Here is a 21,171-nt window from a genome sequence, read left to right as displayed (position 1 = left end):
TTTCCCCTACGGAGTGGATGGTGGGTTAGAACTGCCGACTCTTTTGTTAGCAACTGAGCACTTTAACCTGTGCCCCACCAGGGCTTCTGAACCACAGAATCTTTTTATTATTATAATATCTCTTCAGTTACTTTATAAGCTCTATGATACTCTCCTAAGTCTCAATGTTAACTAAAAAGCCAAACCTGTTTCTACGGAGTCAATTCTGACTCATATCAAGCCTACAGTATATACTAGCACTGCCTCATAGGATCACCAAGGCTGTGATCTTTATAAAAGCAGACTGCCACATCACTCTCCTACGAAGGGCCTGGTGGACTCAGACAATCAACCTTTCAGTTAGCACCTGTGTTCGTAACACTGCACCAATAGAGAACCGCCTCCCATGCTCCAAAGTTAGTCATTACTATCTAATACTTCAAAGGTTCCCATAAGTCTTTTATTTTATGCTGAGCAGCTGGAGAAAAGAGGAAGAGGCAAGAAGGACATAAAAGAAGCTTTAGAAACCCTTTATATTTTCATGAAAAACAAAATGTGAACACACTACGATTTTCTTTCCAAACACGTCTCCATTTTCTACTTTGTTTTCTAATGATGTAACAACTCAGAGGCAAAACACCTTAGACAGAAGCCTTTCATTGTTCCCAATTTGAATATGCTATTCCCAGAGATACCTACTCTATGTAAATCAGCGTAGCCTGGATTCTGCATCCTTTCCAACTATTCAACAAGGATTGTGGAGTGCCAACAAACACACAGGGCTGAATTAACAGACTGCTATTCTAAAAATAGAAGCTACTTCATTTGAAGGAAAAAGTAAAATTATTTTGAAAGACTTGGACCATTTGAATGTACTACTTTTAATTACCCAGATATGTTTATGATATATATAAATAATAAACGAAGACAAGCAAAGGGAAAATATAAATGTATCAATGATATTTTCCATAACCAGTTTTAACATTTCACATCTTGTATTTTTATTTTTTGTCATCTGAATGATATTGTTATTGATTTGGTCAAAAATAGCTTTATGATCAAAATTGACTATTGATTCAAATTCCTGCAGGTGCAGTTTTAACTGTCACCATTATATGGCTGTGTTGATGTCATTTTAGTTGCTGCTGGATCATTTGTAATCATACCCATGCTTATTGTGTGTGTCTCTTTAAAAGAGCTGACTACCATTTCAGGCTGCTTGAGTTTATTCTACAAGGGACTGCTGAGGATAAGGGTCCTTGCTCAGATACGAAAATATGTGGAGTTGACAAGGTAGAGACGTATTTGTTGGTGCCTGACTGACTTTCCTTCTTTGGACACTGATACAACTGGTACTTTGACTCTTAGTCAGTGTGTCAGTAGATTACTTTTCCGACTTGTTACAGTATCAACTTTAACTCATGCTACGTGGAACTCTGGTAGCGTAGTGGTTACGAATCGGTCTGCAAACCTCAAGGTCAGAAGTTCGAAACTACCAGCTGTTCCCCAGGAGAAAGATGAGGCTTTTTCTGCTCCCGTAAAGATTTACAGCCTCGGAAACCCTGTACAGGGTCGCTATGAGTCGGAACCGATTCCACGGCACATAACCACACCTTGGTGGCTAGGGTTTAAATGGCTCCGGGGCAGCAGCAAGACTGAAAGAGAAGGGTTCCCTATTAGCCAGCACAAGTACCTGTTCGAGAGTGGTGTTCTCTCCACACATCTGATCTGAATAGTACTGAGCTCTTGAACGCTGCCTCTGTGGCTCCCTGATACGTTGGCATTTGGGATGCGGAAACTTTTTTTATGTCGTCGTGAACAGCAGGTGCTGGTGACGCCTTGTTGTGATGAGAGAGAGGGACTGTGACTTGAAGGGCGATTGACAGTTACCACCTCCATGCAGCTCTCTTCAAAAACTTGCTCATCTACAAACTCGTGATTCTGTTCCAGGTTTGTAAGAACGGAAACAGGAAGAACGGAAACACATTTTAGAATTCTTTTACAAAATGGAAGGCATAGCTTTACTTTAAAAACTTAACTCTGCCCCATGCTACCAGACTATCTATCCAATAGGATAATTATCACGATTTTCATAAAGATTAGAATATCAAAATATCACTTCTTTTTGTCATTTGTGTGGACATAAAACCTATGCTGTTAGATCCTGAGATGGATACAGGCAAACTGATTTAGTATCCTTTAATGTTGTTGTTGTTGTTAAGTGCCATCGAGTCGGTTCCGACCCATAGCGACCCTGTACAGGGTTTCCGAGGGTGTAAATCTTTACGGGAGTAGAAAGCCTCATCTTTCTCCCGCAGAGCGGCTGGTAGTTTCAAACCGCTGACCTTAAGGTTCGCAGCCCAATTCGTAACCACTATGCTACCAGAGATCCTTTAATGGTGGTGGTTAATTATTATTAAAGGATACTAAATCTAACAGCATAGGTTTTATGTCCACACAAATGGAGTTCTGGTGTGGCACTTTGGGTTAATGCACCAGACTGCAAAGCCATTTGAACTGCAAGGTTGGTGGTTCAAGCTCACCAGCTGCTCCTTGGAAACCCTATACAGGGTCTCTATGGGTTGGAATCAACTCGACAGCATTTAACAACAACAATGGTGGCGGTGGTGGTGTGCTGTGGAGTCAGTTCCGACATATAGCCAACCTGCATAGGGTTTCTGAGGCTGTAAATCTTTACAGGAACAGAAAGCCTCATCTTTCTTCTGATGAACGGCTGGTAGTTTTGAACTTCTGACCTTGATGTTAGCAGCCCAACTTGTAATCACTACCAGAGCTACCACAGTTCCTTATTTGTATACTGACTTAATATTGAAATATTTGTTATTGCTAATTTAAACATTAGATTGTGAACCACATGTCTGCAGCTCAAACTACCAACTGCTCCTTACACAGGATGGCACTTAACAGCAAGAACAACACATTTAAACAGAAATTGTGATATCTATAACCTAAAGAAACCCTAAACAATCCTTAAAACGTTAAAAACAGGTACAGATATTGCCTAGAAGGAACATGTAAATCCACACTGACTTTATACTTTTAAATAGTTGAATCCATGGCAAACAGAATACATTAATAGAATGCTCAAAACCATTCTATTAAATGACTTGGGACATTCTATTTATAGATATAAATAGAATAGATTGTCTGAATAGATTGTTACAAGTTAGCAAATATCTTCACATGAAATTGAAAACAATTTTTTTTGTTATAAAACGAGATAATATACTTCTTGTTTCCTTAGATTTGCCTCTAAAATCCCCAGCAAGCAGAAAACTATGATTTATTAGTTAAATAAATCAAACACGTTTATCTGCTTGACCTGGAGCGGATAGCAGCAAACCAGTGTGGCCTGGTAACTTTGTGATATATCTACTCTTGATTAAAGGAGCTTTGGTAGCGTAGTGGTTATGAATTGGGCTGCGAACCTCAAGGTAAGCAGTTCGAAACTACCAGCTGTTCCGCGGGAGAAAGATGAGGCTTTCTGCTCCAGTAAAGATTTACAGCCTCGGAAACCCTGTACAGGGTCGCTATGAGTCGGAATCGACTCCATGGCACACCACCACCACCTCTCTTGATTAAGGAGCTCTGGTAGTATAGTGGTTACAAGTCAGGCTGCAAACCTCAAAGTCAGCAGTTCAAAGCTACCAGCTGTTGGGCAGGAGAAAGATGAGGGTATGTGTTGCTATAGAGATTTACAATCTCAGAAACCCTATTCAGGGCTGCTGTGATTCGGACGACACACCACCACCACCACTCTTGATTGGCTGCCTGTGTTGAGAGTTCCTTCACCCCAACCTTTCTGACTTCCCTCCCAGAAACACTATTGCTCTTCATTTCACAGAGTTTTATAGAAATGAGGTGCCAATTTTGCTTTACAATTATTTAATGAAGAATTGCTTTCTAAAATGCCAATGTAAGAATTTCACCTCAGGAATATAAAAGGAAGCATTTTTGATATGAATGTCTAGAGAGTAATTTCAATGACTATTTTTCCTTTGTGTGGGTGGGAATAGTCTTACAATGGAAGGCTTTGCACATACCAAATTCTACTTAACCATCTCTCTTCCTAAAATATTAGTGAAACAATTGAAGCAATTCACTGACTAATAGAAAATAGATTGTTCAGTTACTCATTTTTTCAATTCTTTGCTGAGACAAGCATCTTGAAATAAATGAAATTTAACATTCTACTCTTTAAATTTCAGAGAATAATATAATCAGAAGAGATAGAATTTCACATTAAATATTAAATTCAGTGAAGAAATGTAGTACACAACAGATTCCTGATCTGTTTTATCTTTTTCTAATGCACATTGCACCCACAGTACAAGTTAGAAGGCATGAGATTCTATTTTCTCTCACCAGAAATTACAAGTGAAGAAGGTACACTGTTGCTGATCACTATAATATTTTATAGCTTGATTAAATTCTAGTAATTATATCATGTAATTTTTTATTTTAAAAATCCTATATGATACAATCATGGAAAAAGTAAAGAAGACTGAACGAAACGTTGTGATACACATATTCTATTATTACCTTAATATTTATGTTTTGAAGACAACATAAGGTAGGAACCCTGGTCATTTAGTGAGTTACTAGTTGGACTTCTAACCATAGCAGTTTGATCAGCCACTCTGCTGGAAAAAAAGGAGGCTTTCTGTTCCTGTAACGATTTACAGCCCCAGAAACTGTATGCAGGGCCACTGTGAGTCTGAGTCCATGGCACATAATCACTACCACCACCATAATGTAATAAATGTGTCGAGCCCTCAACTCTTCATATGGCCTCTGAGTATGCATTATCTGTCCCCTGTCTCTGTTTCTGTTGTTGACTGCCAGCTCCTAGCGAGCCTGAATAAATAGGGTTACCGAAACGAAATCTTTGTGAGGGCAGAGAGCCTTGTCTTTCTCCTGCAGAGTAGCTGATGTGCTTGAACTGCTGACCTTGTGTTTCGTAGACCCAGATCTTATTGTACAAATCCACCATGTTCCCTGGTGTGGCACTGCAGGATAAGTACTGTACTATTAACTGCAAGATCGGCAGTTAAAACCCACCAGTTGCTCCTCGGAAACCTTATATAGGTTCACTATGAGTAGGAATCAACACAACACTTCTAAATCAAAAACAGCCTCCATCTCTGCTTCACTTTCTACCATGCTAATCTCTCCTTCTGGTCAACTACAAACTTTCTCACATTCACCTAGGCCAAATTCTTGTCTTTCTAAGGTATTTCTATCAAGTTAAGGAGCTCTGGTATTATAGTGGTCATGAATCGGACTGCGAACCTTAAGGTTAGCAGTTCGAAACTACTAGCTGTTCCGCAGGAGAAAGATGAGGCTTTCTGCTCCCACAAAGATTTACAGCCTCGGAAACCCTGTACAGGGTCACTATGAGTTGAAACCGACACCATGGCACATAACCACCTCTATCAAATTAGCCTTTATACTGGTTGGTTGGTTGTGTGCGGTGGAGTCAATTCAGATCCTAGCAACCCTATATAGGGTTTCCAAGGTTGTAAATCTTTATGGGAGCAGAAATCCTCTTTCTCCCATGGAGCAGCTGATAGATTTGAACTTCTGACCTTGTGGTTAGCAGCCCAGCATATAATCCACTACACTACCAAGGCTCCTACATTACTTTGTCTAATGATCTGGATAGTTATCCTTTCATTCCTGTTATGGATTAAATTTACTCTCCTTATCCCCCATACTCCCCCCACCTCCTCTAATGTTGAGGCTCGAATCCCTGGAAACTGTGGACATGACATTGTTTGGATATAGAATCTTCGAAGATGTTATCAGTTAGATTATGGTGAAGTCATGCTAGAGTAAGGTGAGTACTAATCCAATCTGAGTAGTGTCCTTATCACAGAGGAAGAGAGACCAGAACATGCAGCAAAAGGCAGTCCTAACAAGATAAGCTAAGGAGTGCCTTGGGTTACCCAAACTAGGGAAGACAAGGAAGAATTTTTCCATAGTGACTTGGAGGGAGCTGAGAATCATGGGTAGGGTGATTTGACTTGGAACCTCCAGAACTATGAGAAAACAAATAAATGGCTATCCTAATAAGTCACACAGTCTGTAGTTCTTTGTTACGCAACCTTAGGAAACTAAGAGAGTCCTCAAGTTCTTCCAGGAAGCCTTGCTTGCTGCAGTCCACTCATGATTGCCCCATCATTGCGTCTGCTGCCCACTGCCATTTTCCGGTGATTTAGTGCTTTGTCCTAGACATGGAAACTCTACGTGGCAAGGGGTCATTTCTGACTTTATAGTGCACCTTGGATCTAGCTCACTGCTTCTGTTGTTGTTGTGTGCCATCAAGTCATTTCCAACTCATGGCTTCCCAGTATAGGGCCTCTGAGAGTGGATAATGGATTTGAATTGCAGACCTTTCAATTAGCAGTCCAGTGTTTATCTTATAGCAAGTAATATATATTTAGTGAACAACTATATATTGAAAAGAATAAGTGGATGAAAAAAAAAAACACTGGGAATGAGAATCAGAATATGCATCTCTGGTAAGTGAGTGAGCCAACATTTAAACGTGCTGAATATCTCTGCTCTGTAGTCACAGGCTGTGATCCCTACCAACAAGTTAACTTGGTGTCTTTGCCAACCAGGGATTCCAACTGAGATCTGGTAAATGGAGAAATGTAAACTCAATCCTCACCCTGAGAGGCATGCTGCAACCAAGTATGTTGAAAAAGTGTGACATAGTTTATTGTTTATCTCTAAATCCTGAGCAAGAAATGTTTGTATTCAGTTCTTGTCTTTTTCTTTTCTTGTTATTGACATTGGTGTTCCTTTTATGCACAAATTAGTAACTACCTTGTAAACTGCTGCATTGCTTTGCAATGCAAATATACTTCAGTATGCAGTTTTTTACAAACTGAACAACATCCTGTTGCATTACTTTCCTCTGCCCATATGTAATATCTGCATCTTATTCATGCATGTGTTATTTACATGGACATGTTATATGAGAAAATATGTACTTTTTTTGTTGCTGTTGCTTAATCGGCATTTTAGGAATCAGGGGAAAAAAGGACACTTTTACAAAACTTGTAATCAGCTATTAGAAGATAACTTTCCATCAGCATTTAGCTGATGCTTTATAGTAATGAAAACCATAAAGGATAATAATAACATCCTAAATAAGTACGTAGGATGCCTTCTAAGTTGAAAATCTGTGGCAGAAGATTTCTTTAAAGTATTCCAGAGCAAAGATGTCAGTTTGAGGACTAAGGTGTGCCTTACCCAAACCATGGTGTTATCAGTAGTCTCAGATTCATTTGACAGTTGGGCAATGAAGAACTAATGCATTTGAGTTATTGTGTTGGAGAAGAATATTAAATGTACCATGGACTACCAGAAAAACAAACAAATCTGTGTTTGACGTACAGTCGGAATGCTCCTTTGAAGTCAGAATGGCAAGACTTCATCTCTCATACTTTGGACATATTATCAGGAGTGACTAGTCCCTGGAGATGGACATCATGCTTTGTAAAGTGTAAGGTAAGCAAAAGAGAGGGAGACCCCCAGAGAAATGGATTGACACAGTGCGACTAGCAATGGGCTTAAACGTAACAACAATTGTGAGGATAACGCTGGACCAGACAGTGTTTCCTCTTGGTGTACAACAGGACGCTATGAGTAGGAACTGACTTGATGGCACCTAACAACAACAACCAGTTGAAATGACATTTTGGTCTTTCCAATTCATTTCAAATGTTATTTTTTTTACATGTTGAGTATGTTTTCCAGGGATGCAGACAGTGAAATCACATTTGGAAGCACTGAGCTAAAACAAATGGGATTACTGTGGGGGTGTGGGGCCGGCAGGGTACTTACCGTGGTCTTTTCCAGGCAGTGAAGCAGGTGGTGATGTTGGGTTTCAAAGCTGGAGCCGGATTTGCTCACAAAGGCCTGTTCATCCTCTGAGGACTGTGAGCACAGAGAAAACAGAGGTGCACTCTATTGGATTTTGCAAACAATGAGAACCTCAGTGACACATTTCCACGGGAGAGATCGGGCCTATTTTCTGAGATTAAATGTCATTTTTTTTTTTTTTAAGACTCAAAAAAGGATAAACATGCAGTTGCTTTTAAAGTTGAAGCTTTTAGTATTTACATTTTGCTCAAGTTAGTGGTCTGATCTTTCAGACATGCCTCTCTAGATGGAAATTTTCAATTGCTTTTATAGTCAACTATATTTATAAGCCTGTAGAAGATGAGGCTTTCTACTCCCGTAAGGATTTACACCCTTGGAAACCCTGTACAGGGTCGCTATGGGTCGGCTCCGACTCGAAGGCACTTAACAACAACAACAACAAGACCATTACTCTGGATAATAAAGTTTAACCTAATACTTAGATAATCCTGAAATGATTACATCAAAGCTGCTTTCTAAGTAAAGATAATTGCAATCCTAAATATTATGGCAATTGAGGTAAAAGTAAAGTTCCTAAACTGTATTTTACACAGTGTGATCTTCATAACCATGAGTGGTATTGCTTTCTATAGAAAACTAATGCAAGATGTCATGACATCCTCAGAAGAACATTAAGGAACATATATATTTTTGAAACAAAAACAAATTAGGCATTTGGGTTTTTGAGAAACGTGTTGACTTTTCATTTGGTAACATGAGTCAGTACAGAAATATCACCCAATTAAGAGTGGGCATCGTTATTCACTGCTAAATCTCTCATAGCCTGGGTTCAAATCTGCTAGGGTCAATTGAGGGGCCCCTGGGTGGTGAGAAGGTTAACATCCTCGACTGCTAACTCAAAGGTTGGTGGTTTGATTCCACTTTCTGCCTTGTTAGGAAGATCTGGCGATCTACTTCCAAAAAATCTATCACTCTATGGATCACACAGTTTTATTCTCACACGCAAGGGAGCACCATGATTATGAACTCACTGGCGGGAAAACAAATCAGAGTGGGTTGGGATGTATTGGATGACGTTATATAAAAAAAGATTCCATTGTTGTTTCAGTAGCTATTTTCATTATCACCACAATAAAATCATATGGTGAAGTAGATCTAAGTTAATATCATATCAATACAATGACCATTGAAAAATAGCACGTGCTACACTGTACCTGAAGCTGATTACTGAGTAAACCATTCCGCTTGCTCTGCATGTAAGCGTTGGCACTTCCGCTTTTGGCTGCCCGGATTCTAGCGAGTCTGGCTTTCTATTGAAGAGAAAACATGAAGGTCCCGTTAATACTTACAGACTGTAGTTCTAAAAACAGCTCATGCGCTCTTGGTTTAATCCTAATGTCAGCAGACGTATTCTAAAGGTTCTTAGGTCATCACATGTAACTATTGAGAATCAAAGTGTCAGCATTTTGAGGGACATAGTGGCTATGAGTCGGGCTGCTAACCTCAAGGTCGGCCGTTCGAAACTGCCAGCTGTTCCGCAGGAGAAAGACAAGGCTTTCTGCTCCCATAAAGATTTATAGCCTCGGAAATCCTATGGTGGTGGTGGTGTGCGGTGGATTCGGTTCCGACTCATAGCGACTCTGTATAGGGTTTTCGAGGCTGTAAATCTTTACGGAAGCAGAATGTCTCCTCTTTCTCCTGGGGAACAGCTGGTAGTTTCGAACTGCTGTCCCTGAGGTTAGCAGCCCGATTCGTAACTACTACGCTACCAGCGCTTCTTACAGGGTTACTATGAGTCAGAACCGTCTCCACTGCACATTACTACCACCACCACTAATTTATCAGCAAAACCAACCAACTCCCTTGTAACTGGAGAATGCATTTAAGAATTGTAGTCTTTACAGTAAAATCAAGCTATTTCATTATTACCACCTCTGTGAGTTGTGTTAAGTGGGAGAAAAACAAAACAAAACAAAAACAAAAGCAAGCAGTACTACTTTATTTATATTTCCACTTATCCCAATCTGAGAACCTTATTGAAATGAACACCAGTAACCAGATAAGACACTTCCAACTCTTCCCTTTCATTGAAATTAATCTTCTTAAAAAAATTATTACCCAAGTTCCAGGAACCAAGTGCCCATGCACTCCGCCCCCCTTTTCTTAAGAACCAATATTGAATTGAATCTTTACCCTCAAGCAGAAAATTTTGTTTACGCAATTATAAAATTAGCCAATATAAAATGCTCTTGCTATTGTTAAGTGTGGCCAACTGTGTTCTGACTCACAGTGACCCTGAATAGGGTCCCCAAGGAGCAGCTGATGTCTTTGAACTGCCAACTTTGTGGTTAGCCATCTAGTGCTTATCCTAAAGCACCACACTAGGACTCCAATGTGATATACAAACTCTCTAAAAATCCTAATTTTGGATTTTGGCTACTAGTATAAGTACCGGGAACTCTGGTGACACAGTGGTTAAAGTATTGACTGCTAACAGAAGGGCCAGAAGTTCAAACCCACCAGCTGCTCCAAGGAAGAGAGATGTGACCGTTTGCTTTTATAAAGATTTACAGCCTTGGAAATCCTATGAGCAGTTCTCCTCTGCCCGTTAGGGTTCCTGTGAGTCAGAAACAACTCAACAGCAGTTGATGGCACAGGTTCACACAACAGTATGCTCATCTGATTTCTATTTCACCCTGAAATGTGCCTAAATAAAGACCACAGTGAATGTATTCAGAGATTGATTAATAGTTTAAAGGAATTTTGTGTACACAGAATGCACTTCAACTGAGGGGACTTCACATGTAGTTGTTTCAGTTGTTGCCACGTAAAATGAGATAGCTGATGTGACATTACTGAGCAAATGGGCTGTTCAGGAAAATTCTGGTACTCCATTCTACTTATAACTGCTGTGTGTATCACCTTGGACTCTCATGGAAACATCTAGTCTTCACTTCCTGGAGTGCACAGTATGGGAAGCCATTGTTTTGTAAGCCATGTTTTTAGCAAGTGTATGTAAAGAGGTAAATGGGATGGCTTGGACTAGAACTTTCATGTAAACTTACTTAATAAATATTCCCTTTTGCTCCCTTTGTAAACACCCCAGATAAATACCAACTTCAGTATCTAGCTACGAGATTAAAAAAAAAAAAAAAAAATGTTGTTCAGTGTCATCTAGTAGGTTCTGACTCATAGTGACCCTGTATAGGATTTCTGAGGAGCAGCTGGTGGATCTGAACTCCTGACCTGGCTGTTGCAACATTGGGGTCCAGTGCTTATCCTACAGTGCCACACCAGGACTTTGTTATGTGCCGTGGAGGCGGTTCCGACTCATAGTGACCCTATACAGGGTTTCCGAGACTGAAGATCTTTACGGGAGCAGAAAGCCTCATCTTTCTCCCACGGAACAGCTGGTAGTTTCAAACTGCTGACCCTGAGGTTCACAGCCTGATTCGTATCCACTACGCTAATAGTGAATAAATAATGCTGGTGACAAGAATTTTAACAGTATTAAAGTACTTTTAAGACAAGTAAGACTTTCCTGGTCCTATAGCTGCCCATTCCTATACCTACATAACATTTATAGGTAACCTGCCATATTAAAGCAAATATAAACAAGCAAACAGATACATTTATGTATTTATACACGTATATTTCTATTCATTTGGGATATTATTCCTCACACTCTTCTGTACTTGTTGTTGTTACATGCCATCAAGTCGCTCCCAACTGTGTACTTGGCTGCTTTTGTTAACTACATCTTAGGACTCTCTCCACATTTACATGTATAGATTCACCTCATTTGGTTATTGTAATCTTTGTGAAGTGCTGTTGAGTCAGTTCCAACTCATACGACCTTGTATAGGATTTCCAAGGATTGCCTGGTGAGTTTGGGCCACCAACCTTGTGGTTCAAACTGACCTTGACGTCGAGCACTTATCCGACAGCACCACACCAGGGCTCCACTTTTGGTTATGTTGTTGTTGTTGTTAGATACCTTTGAGTCGGTACATAACATTTGATTATAGATGTATGTTATTAAATGCTTTGGAGTCAGTGTCAACTCATAGCTACATTGGATAGGGTTTCTGGAGCAGCTAGAGGGTTTGAACTGTTGACCTTATTATTCACAGTTCAGTGCTGATCCTACAGCACCACACCATAATACAGTGGTGGTGGTTACATGCCATGGAGTTGGTTCTGACTCATAGTGACTCTGTATTGGGTATCTGAGGCTGTATATCTTTATGGGAGCATAAAGCCTCACTTTCTGCTGAGGAATGGCTGGTAGTTTTGAACCATTATGCTACTGTACTCCTTAAACCCAAATACCCTCTTCTAGCCATCACATAAATGGGTAGTCTGGCAGGAAAGATCTGTAATTAAACCCATATTTACCACATTTTTCACATCATCACTTCATGCATCTTTAACATTCTCCACTTTTGTTTTTCAAAGTTTTTATTGTGAACTGAGTGATGGTTTACATGGGAGAACATTTATTTTATACTCATCCTATCTTATTTCATTTCATTGTAAGGATTACTACCCCCTCCGTGCAGCATCTGCCAAGAAATTTGGAAGACAACTGTCTGGCCGACTGATTGGAAGAGATCAATGTTTATGCCCATTCCAAAGAGAGGTGACCCAACGGAATGCAGAAATCATCAGACAATCTCTTTGATATCTCAGGCGAGCAAAGTTTTGCTAAAGGTAATACAGAAACGGCCACAATCATACATTGACAAAGAACTTCCAGAGGTTCAAGCTGGATTCAGAAGAGGCCGTGGAACAAGAGATATCATTGCTGATGTCTAATGGATCTTGGCTGAAAGCAGAGACTATCAGAAGGATGTTTACCTGTGCTTTATTGACTACGCAAAGGCTTTCGATTGTGTGGATCATGACAAGCTATGGACAACATTGAGAAGTATGAGTATTCCAGAACACTTAATTGTACTTCTAAGAAATCTGTACCTAGACCAAGAAGCAGTTGTTCGAACAGAACATGGGAACACTGAATGTTTTAAAATTGGGAAAGGTGTGAGACAGGGTTGTATTCTTTCACCATACTTATTCAACCTGTATGCTGAGCAAATAATACGAGAAGCTGGGTTCTATGAAGAAAAACGTGGCATCAGGATTGGAGGAAGACTCATTAACAAGCTGCGATATGCAGATGATGATACAACCTTGATCGCTGAAAGTGAAGAGGACTTGAAACATTTACTTATGAAGATCAAAGAGCACAGCCTTCAATATGGATTACATCTCAATGTCAAGAAAACAAAAATCCTCACCACTGGACCAATAAACAACATTCTTATCAATGGAGAAAAGATTGAAGTTGTCAAGGACTTCATTCTTCTTGGATCAACTATCAACACTCGCGGAAGTAGCAGTCAAGAGATCAGACGACGTATTGCACTGGGCAAATCTGCTGCACAGGAACTTTTTAAAGTGTTGAAGAGCAGAGATGTCAGCTTGAGGACTAGGGTGCGCCTGACCCAGGCCATTGTGTTTTCAATAGCCTCATATGGATGCGAAAGCTGGACAGTGAATAAGGAGGATCATAGAAGAACTGATGCCTTTGAGTTGTGGTGTTGGAGGAGAATACTGAAAGTTCCATGGACTGCCAAAAGAACCAATAGATCTGTTTTGGAAGAAGTACAGCCAGAGTGCTCCTTGGAGGCCAGGATGGCTAAGCTTCGTCTCTCCTACTTTGGACATATTGTCCGGAGGAAACAATCGTTGGAGAGGGATGTCATGCTGGGTAGGGTGGAGGGTCAGAGAAAAAGAGGAAGACCCCCAACGAGATGGATCAGCCAGGTGGCATCATTGATGGACTCAAGTGTGGCAGCGGTAATGAGGTTGGCCCAGGATCGGACATTGTTTCGTTCTGCTGTGCATGGGGTCGCTATGAGTCGGTTCTGACTTGATGGCACCTGACAACAACAACAACAACAACAACCGTGCATCATCACTCAACAGTATTTGCTTCTATTCTCTCTGCTTTTTGTTTTGTCTTTTTTTTTTTTTTTTTGATGTGCACAAAAAAATCAGGAACATATAATCATTTAAACAAACCAAGGGCACACTCTGCAAGCCTGCCTCCTGGCTGCCAGCACACAGCCTTTCTCTTTCCATGAGTCTAGAGGTCTCAGCTGCTCTTTCTTTCCATGTCATCATCTCTGCCTCCATCTCTGGTGTAGCTGCTTCTCTCGATATGGTTCTACATTCTGCTCATGCTCTTCTCCCTTGATGGTGCTAGACTCCTCTGTTCCTGGAATGTAAGATTAACCACTCCCCGCTTTATAACACTTCTACCTTTACAGTTGTGACAGTCTCAATTAGTGGTGATAACAGTTACTCACTATTGAATAACAAGCATCTTATCCCCATGTCCTTTCACCGGACTGTCTAGACAAGATGAAAATGATTCAGTGGGGATTCTACCTTCCTACACACACTCTGAAACTAAACTCCCTCTTAAAAACTTGTAAGCCAGCCACGTTGTGATTTTATAGCCCCCTCCCCCCACCCCATTTTAGGTAACCAATGTCTAAGTTGCCTGTCCCTATTAACTCTGAGTACAGAGAGGACAGAATTGATCCTTGATGTGAAGACTCCTTCCCGTTGGTATTTTGAGCTATTACATCGTAAGTATAGGTCAGTTTCATCAAATTGTAGCAATTTACACTTGCTTCCTCTATCAAATTTCTTTGCCTTCCTCTAGTCCAGTTCTGATCATCAAGCCATCAAAGCTAGGTCAAATGGGTACTATCTGCAGGTTTGGGCATTCTTGTGTGTCTCCCCTCACTTCATATCAGCTGGATGCTTCACTCTAAGCTCTAGCCCTCCATGACTAGGTACTTGTCCATGGTCTTAGAAGCCTCCAGGTCTCACCACATTTCAGATCAACCAGCCCTTCCTCTTCTCTCTCACATCTCCAGGTTGACAGAAGTCTATAGATTGTGGTCAAACTAAGCCCATATCTTCATTGCTGCCTTTCCCCCACTTCTACTCACCAATAGACCAACGTGATCACCAGAAAGCTTACATGCCTGCTTGTATGTTTCATTTGAGTTTTAGTCTTGGAGGGGGGTTTATCCTGAAGGGACTTAATTGCTTGCCTTGATGGTTCCCTGGCATTCTTGTGGTAGCCAATCAGACTGCTGTTTTAGATTTATATTTTTCCTGCTGGTTTTTCTTTCAAGAAGTATCTTCTGTTCCTCTAGCTTCTCCAGGCTAGTCTGCTTGCACTTTCACGTGGCAATTTCCCTCCTCTGAAGGTTCTAGATGGGCTCAGGATTCCACCTAATGTCCTATAAACTGCAAAGGCACTATGAGAAGCCTATTTCACTGGACAAATTCTAGAATCTCTTTTAGGTATTCCAATCAGTTATTGGATGAAGATGCAGAAAGCCTTATCTTTCTCCTGTGGAATGGCTGGAAGTTCCAAACTGCTGACTTTGAGGTTAGTAGGAGCTCTGGTAGCGTAGTGGTTACGAATCGGGCTGCGAACCTAAAGGTCAGCGGTTCGAAACTACCAGCTGCTCCGCGGGAGAAAGATGAGGCTTTCTACTCCCGTAAGGATTTACACCCTCGGAAACCCTGTACAGGGTCGCTATGGGTCGGAACCGACTCGACGGCACATAACAACAACAGCCTGACTCGTAACCACCACACCACAATTAAAATGTATTATTATTATTGTAACATCTTTTGGTACTTAGGACTCCTGCTTTGAATATCATGGTAGACATGCAAGACAAATAGCTACAAGCATAATTGTCATTAAGTGCTGAGGAGTTGGTTCCAAGTCATAGAGACCTTATGTAGGGTTTCTGAGGAGCAGCTGGTGGGTTTGAACTGCTGACCCTGTGGTTAACAGTCCAGTTCTGATCCTACAGCTCCACACCTGGACTCTCAAGGGTAATTTACAGATGAGATGTGGATTATCTCCCCGATTCCCTGCCATTGTGCTGATGGGTTAGAACTGGTAACCTGGGAAGGCTGGGTACAGCTCAGTTTGTGATCCAGGATTTCAGGATAAAACTGACTATTCGAGAATGGCTCTAGGACTCTGTGCACAATTTTCAAATCCCTTTATTCAACCATCCTTTGTGAAGTGGCAAGATGGGGAAACTTGGTCAGCCCACCTATTTCATTCAGCCACTCTTCCTCTCCCCCCATTGACCTTGTGACCAAACCCAAACCCAAACCCAAACCCACAGCGATCATGTCAAGTTTCCAAGCCTGTAAATCTTTTAGGGGAGCATAAAAACTTGCCTTTCTCCCAAGAGTGTCTGGTGAACTTACACTGTCAACCTTGTAATTAGTAGTCTAGTGCTTATCCTATAGCACCAGCAGGGTTCCTTGTCCTTCTGGAATTCTACCACTATTACATGTAGCCACTATACTTGCAGGTCTACTCATAGATTAAAGTGTATCTGTGGGTGCATGCATATAAGTTTGCTAGGTTTTACCATATTTCTTATATTTCTCTCCACCAGGGTCCCCTTCCACCTACAGGATTTGAGAACAGCACAGGGATGGTCCAACTTCAGCTTCATCCCTTCTCTATCTCTTCGTAATTTATTTTGTGTACTGATTCTAAGTCAAAATGATACTTTGTCCAAAGACCATATTTATAAGTGATGGGGAAAATAGGCAGCCTTTACTTTTTAGTGGCAATATAATGTTTTGACTCTTCACAATACTGAGATCATAATATATAATGGAATAAGAAGGTAAAAACGTCAGTGTCAAAGGCTGAGACAGATGCTGCACGAAGCTAAGATTCCATGTCAGACTCAATAAGTAACGGCAAGTGACGAGAACACTCAGATAGGACTTAAAATGGGCTAATAATTCAGAAATAAGAAATTTACATAGGTGTCTGGTTTTCTAAAAGGAGCTGTTGTTAAAATTTTAGTCCTGAAGTTTCTTGGATTTCTTGGACTATGCATTACCTTTTCAGTTCTTTTTTTGCTGTCTTTTTATTTCCTTTCGTCTCTCTCTCTCTTGGACTTCTGGTGTGGCATTGTAGGATCAACACTGGACTGCAAACTACAAGGTCATTAGTTCAAACCTTAGCCCACACCTACTCCTCAGAAACCCTATCCAAGGTTGCTATGATTTGAAATGGACTCAAAGGCACTTAACAACAAGAAATGTATGTAATTAAGAATCCTTAGGGCTAATGCACTGAACTGCAAGATCGCTTTGAATTGCAAGGTCAGCAGTTCAGGCTCACCAGCCACTCCTTAAAAACTCTATACAGAGTCCCTCTGAGTCGATACAGACTCAATGACACTTAACAACAATAGTAGTATAGTAGTGGATTATGAGTTGGGCTGCTAACTTCAAGATCAGCAGTTCAAATCTACCTCTAGATCCTCAGGAGAAAGGTAAGGCTTTCTGCTCCCATAAAGATTTACAGCCCCAGAAACCCTATGCAGGGTCACTATGGGTCAGAATTGACTCAACAGCACTTAACAACAACAACAGACTATAGTTATTATTTCAATTATGTCCTTTCTTTACCTCTACCTCCAAACATTTATCTGCAGTATTAGGAAGCATTACTTTCATTCATTAATGGCACATATACATGAACCAAAAATATTGTCCAGTAGAGGAAAATGATGGATATTTAGCATAATGGAAAGCCTACAACCATACCTATAGAGGGAGTTGTAAATTAACAAAAAGAGTAGCCTTTGTTTTAGAGACAGAAGAATTTTTGCCATTTTTTGCCAAGTCATGTATTGTATTAGAAAGAAGCAAACAAAACAAAATGCCACTGCATTTTCAATCAGGACTTTGCTTTCACTTTACTACAACACTATATGAGTTAATTGGCTTAATTGGTCTTGTGGAGCACCATACCAAATGTCTGTTGAATGCTATCCTTTATGATCTGTGATTACATCTTCGGTTCCAGCAGGTAATTGAGGGAAATTATTTCACAATGATGTTTTAGAAAATTACTTTACTCCTGACCCACTCAGTGTAACAATGCTGGCAACTCTGCTGTGCAGATGGGAGGATAAGAGAAAACAAGAAATGTATTCCTTCCTGCCTCCCTATCCCACTAGAAAATAAAACTTCTTGGCATAGCAGAGTGTCTAAAAATACTATTAAAATTAGAGTTGTTGTTATTAAGTGTCATCGAGTTGGTTCTGATTCATAGTGACCCTGTCTAGGGTTTCCAAGGAGCATCTGGTGGATTTGAACTGCCGACCTTGTGGTTTTCAGTTAAGTGCTAATCCTACAGGGCTACACCATATGTCAAGTTTTAATAATTACTTTATTCCTATCTGTATGCAAATCAGGAAGGCATTCATATATGGAATTAATAATAACGTTAATATTTTCAATGTACACAAAAAATAGCTTTCCAGTTATTTCAAATTATCTAATTTTTTATTTTTTAGGAGAAAAGCATCATTTATCTCATAAGCACATTCTTCCTTTGTGTTCCAATTCTTCATGAATTTTGTTTTCCTTATCAGTTAGCTTGTTGTTGTTGTTAAGTTCTGTTAAGGTTTCGGACTCATGGTGACACAAAGAGCAGTTGGTGGGTTTGAACTGCTGACCTTGTGGTTAGCAGTCCAGAGCGTATTCTACAGTGACATAGCAGGACTCAAAACTGGTTCCACAGGACCAGTAAGTGTTCTGTGTAAAACCCAAACCAACCACAGCAAGTAAACAATAGCTAGTTCTGTGGTCAAGAAAAGGCTGGGAAATGCTGAGACGTTAAATATTTTCTTTGCAGCGGGGGTACTCACACCAATTCATATGTGATGTTTACTATGAAGACAATAATGGGATAGAGGACTCAGCTTTTCTCTAACTAATTTGACATTGGTGGCTGTTGTTGTTAAGAGCTATTGAGTTGATTCTGATAGAACCCTTTTGGAGAAATCAGAGGCTAGCATGCAATGGAACCCAATGGTTTTCAGTAAGGCAGATTAGACCATTACTGACATCAAACTGCATTATAGGAATGTTAATGTTGTTGTTAGGTGTGGTCCAGTCAGTACTGATTCACAGAGACCTTATGAACAACAAAATGAAACATTGTCCAGTCCTGTGCCAACCTCACAATTGTTGCTACACTTGAATCCATTGCTGCTGCCACTGTGCCAATCCATCTCGTTGGGTATCTTTTTTTCTTTTTCACTGACCCTCTACTTCATCAAGCATAATGTCCTTCTCCAGGGACTGGTCCCTCCTGACAATATGTCTGAAGTATGAGAGATGAAGTCTGGTTATCCTGGCTTCTAAGGAGCATTCTGGCTGTACTTTTTCCAAAATGGATTTTGTTCTTCTGGCATATGAATGTTACCATGTAGGTATTATCTAAAAATGAACACAGAAACTGAAAAGCCAATCACAGAATGTTTAGGAGTCATCCCTAATGAGGCAGTGATTTCCTTAACTCAATATCTATCTTCTCAATGAGATATTAGGTAGATTGGGATAAACTAAACAAAAAAGAAAACAAAAACCGTTCCCAAGTCAATTCTGACTCATAATGAGCCTATCTAAAAACTCACTTCCATCAAGTCAATTTCAATTTATAGTGACTCTGTATGGGCTTCCTAGGTCTCATCTTACTCCTGAGTAGCTTCTGATGGGTTTGAATTGCTGACCTTATGGTTAGCAGTCCACTGCTTATTCTACAGTGCCACACCAGGATGTCACTGACACTATCAACTCACTTACTGCCATTGAGTTGGTTCTGACTCATGTTGTTTAGTGCCATTGAGTAGGTTCTGACTCATAGTAACACTGCATAGGGTTTCCAAGGAGTGGCTGGTGAGATTGAACCACTGACCTTAGGGTTCAAACCGATCTTGCAGTCCAGTGCATTAACCTGCAGTACCACACCAGGACTCCTTCTGACTGAAAGCAATTCTACATACGGTTTCTGAGGCTGTAAATCTTTATAGGAGCAAAAAGCCTTATCTTTCTCCCACAGAATGGCTGGTAGTTTCGAACTTGAAGTTAGCAGCCTGATTTCTAACCACTTACAGGAGCAGAAAGCGTCATCTTTCTCCTGCGGAGTGGCTGGTGACTCTATGTTGTTGTTAAGTGCGTCGAGCCGATTTCGACCCATAGCGACTCTGTATAGGGTTTCCAAGGAGCAGCTGGTGAGTTTGAACCACCGACCTTGAAGTTCAAACGACTTTGCAATCTAACACATTAAACTACAGTGCCACACTATAGGACAGTGTACAACAATAGAGTTCCCAAGGTTATAATCTTTATGGAGGTAGACTGCCACATCTTTCTCTCTTGGTTAGCTTGTGAGTTTGAACCACCCACCTGTTAGTTAGCAGCTAAGTGTTTAACCATTGCACGACCAGGCCTCTGCTACTGGACCTTCTTGTTACCAAATCACAACATGCTTATAATACATTTAAAAAGTAAAAATTAAAATGCCCTCTTGATTAAAGAGCAGCAAAATTGAGTTAGAGACGGACTTCTTTTTGTAATCTGAGAAAAGTCCTTAGTCCTCAAATATTGACCCACACATTTCGTTCTATTACTTATTGAGCAAATGTATTCTTAGCTGTTTCTTTCGTCTTCTTCTAAAAAGTGAAGGACTTTTTTGGTGTCTTTCCATTTGGTAAGGAAAATAGCTGCCTAAGAAGTAAGACAGCTCAGTGCCAAACAATACTGACGAAAATGCGGCAAGTCAGTAGGATAGCGCAGAGTTCTCATCCCAGAGTTTCGTTAAGTCTGGAGACGCCAGAGTGGGCACATCTGGTGGTGGGACTGTGGGAGTGGAAGGGACTTGGCTGGTTTGGGGAGGGCAACAATGGGACTCTAAAAAAAGATGAGACTTGAGAAGGTGTAGGAGGTTACTGGAGACAAATATAGGCTTCTCAATATTGTTTTCACCTGGTTTTTGCAATGTCTGCCTTGCTGTAGTAACAGAAGACACTGGCAAGGTGAACAAGACCTGTGTTCTGTGCTTTCTTTACCCACTCCTCAAATATGAAGTGTCTTATCTGTTTTATGTTAAGGTATAAGGTGTGTTGATGATACAGTATTATTTAAACCACAGACAACAAAACAATCAAACAGAAGTCTGGGGTAGGGAATGGGTGTTTTTAAAAAATTTTTAATAATGAGTAATTTAAGAGAGCTCATTCTCAGACTCTGTTGTTGTTGTTGTCAGGTGCCATCAAGTCGGAACCGACTCATAGCGACCCCATGCACAGCAGAATGAAACAATGTCTGATCCTGGGCCAACCT

The 21,171-nt window shown here is 40.5% G+C and overlaps 1 protein-coding gene across 1 annotated transcript in view; it reads right to left on the bottom strand.

Annotated features, from left to right (window-relative positions):
- Positions 1-21,171, bottom strand: part of KCND2 (potassium voltage-gated channel, Shal-related subfamily, member 2) — a 758,084-nt gene that overhangs the window by 4,399 nt on the left and 732,514 nt on the right. The window contains exons 3-5 of the mRNA XM_006859318.1: positions 9,111-9,206; positions 7,858-7,950; positions 1,673-1,920 (exon numbers count right to left, since the gene is read on the bottom strand). Coding sequence (XP_006859380.1) covers positions 1,673-1,920; positions 7,858-7,950; positions 9,111-9,206 — 437 coding nt within the window. The remainder of the gene's footprint in view (positions 1-1,672; positions 1,921-7,857; positions 7,951-9,110; positions 9,207-21,171) is intronic.

The sequence above is a fragment of the Chrysochloris asiatica genome, unplaced genomic scaffold (genome assembly GCF_000296735.1).
Source record: "Chrysochloris asiatica unplaced genomic scaffold, ChrAsi1.0 scaffold00032, whole genome shotgun sequence".
NCBI lineage: Eukaryota > Metazoa > Chordata > Mammalia > Afrosoricida > Chrysochloridae > Chrysochloris > Chrysochloris asiatica.
This window is presented reverse-complemented; position numbering and strand designations above follow the sequence as displayed.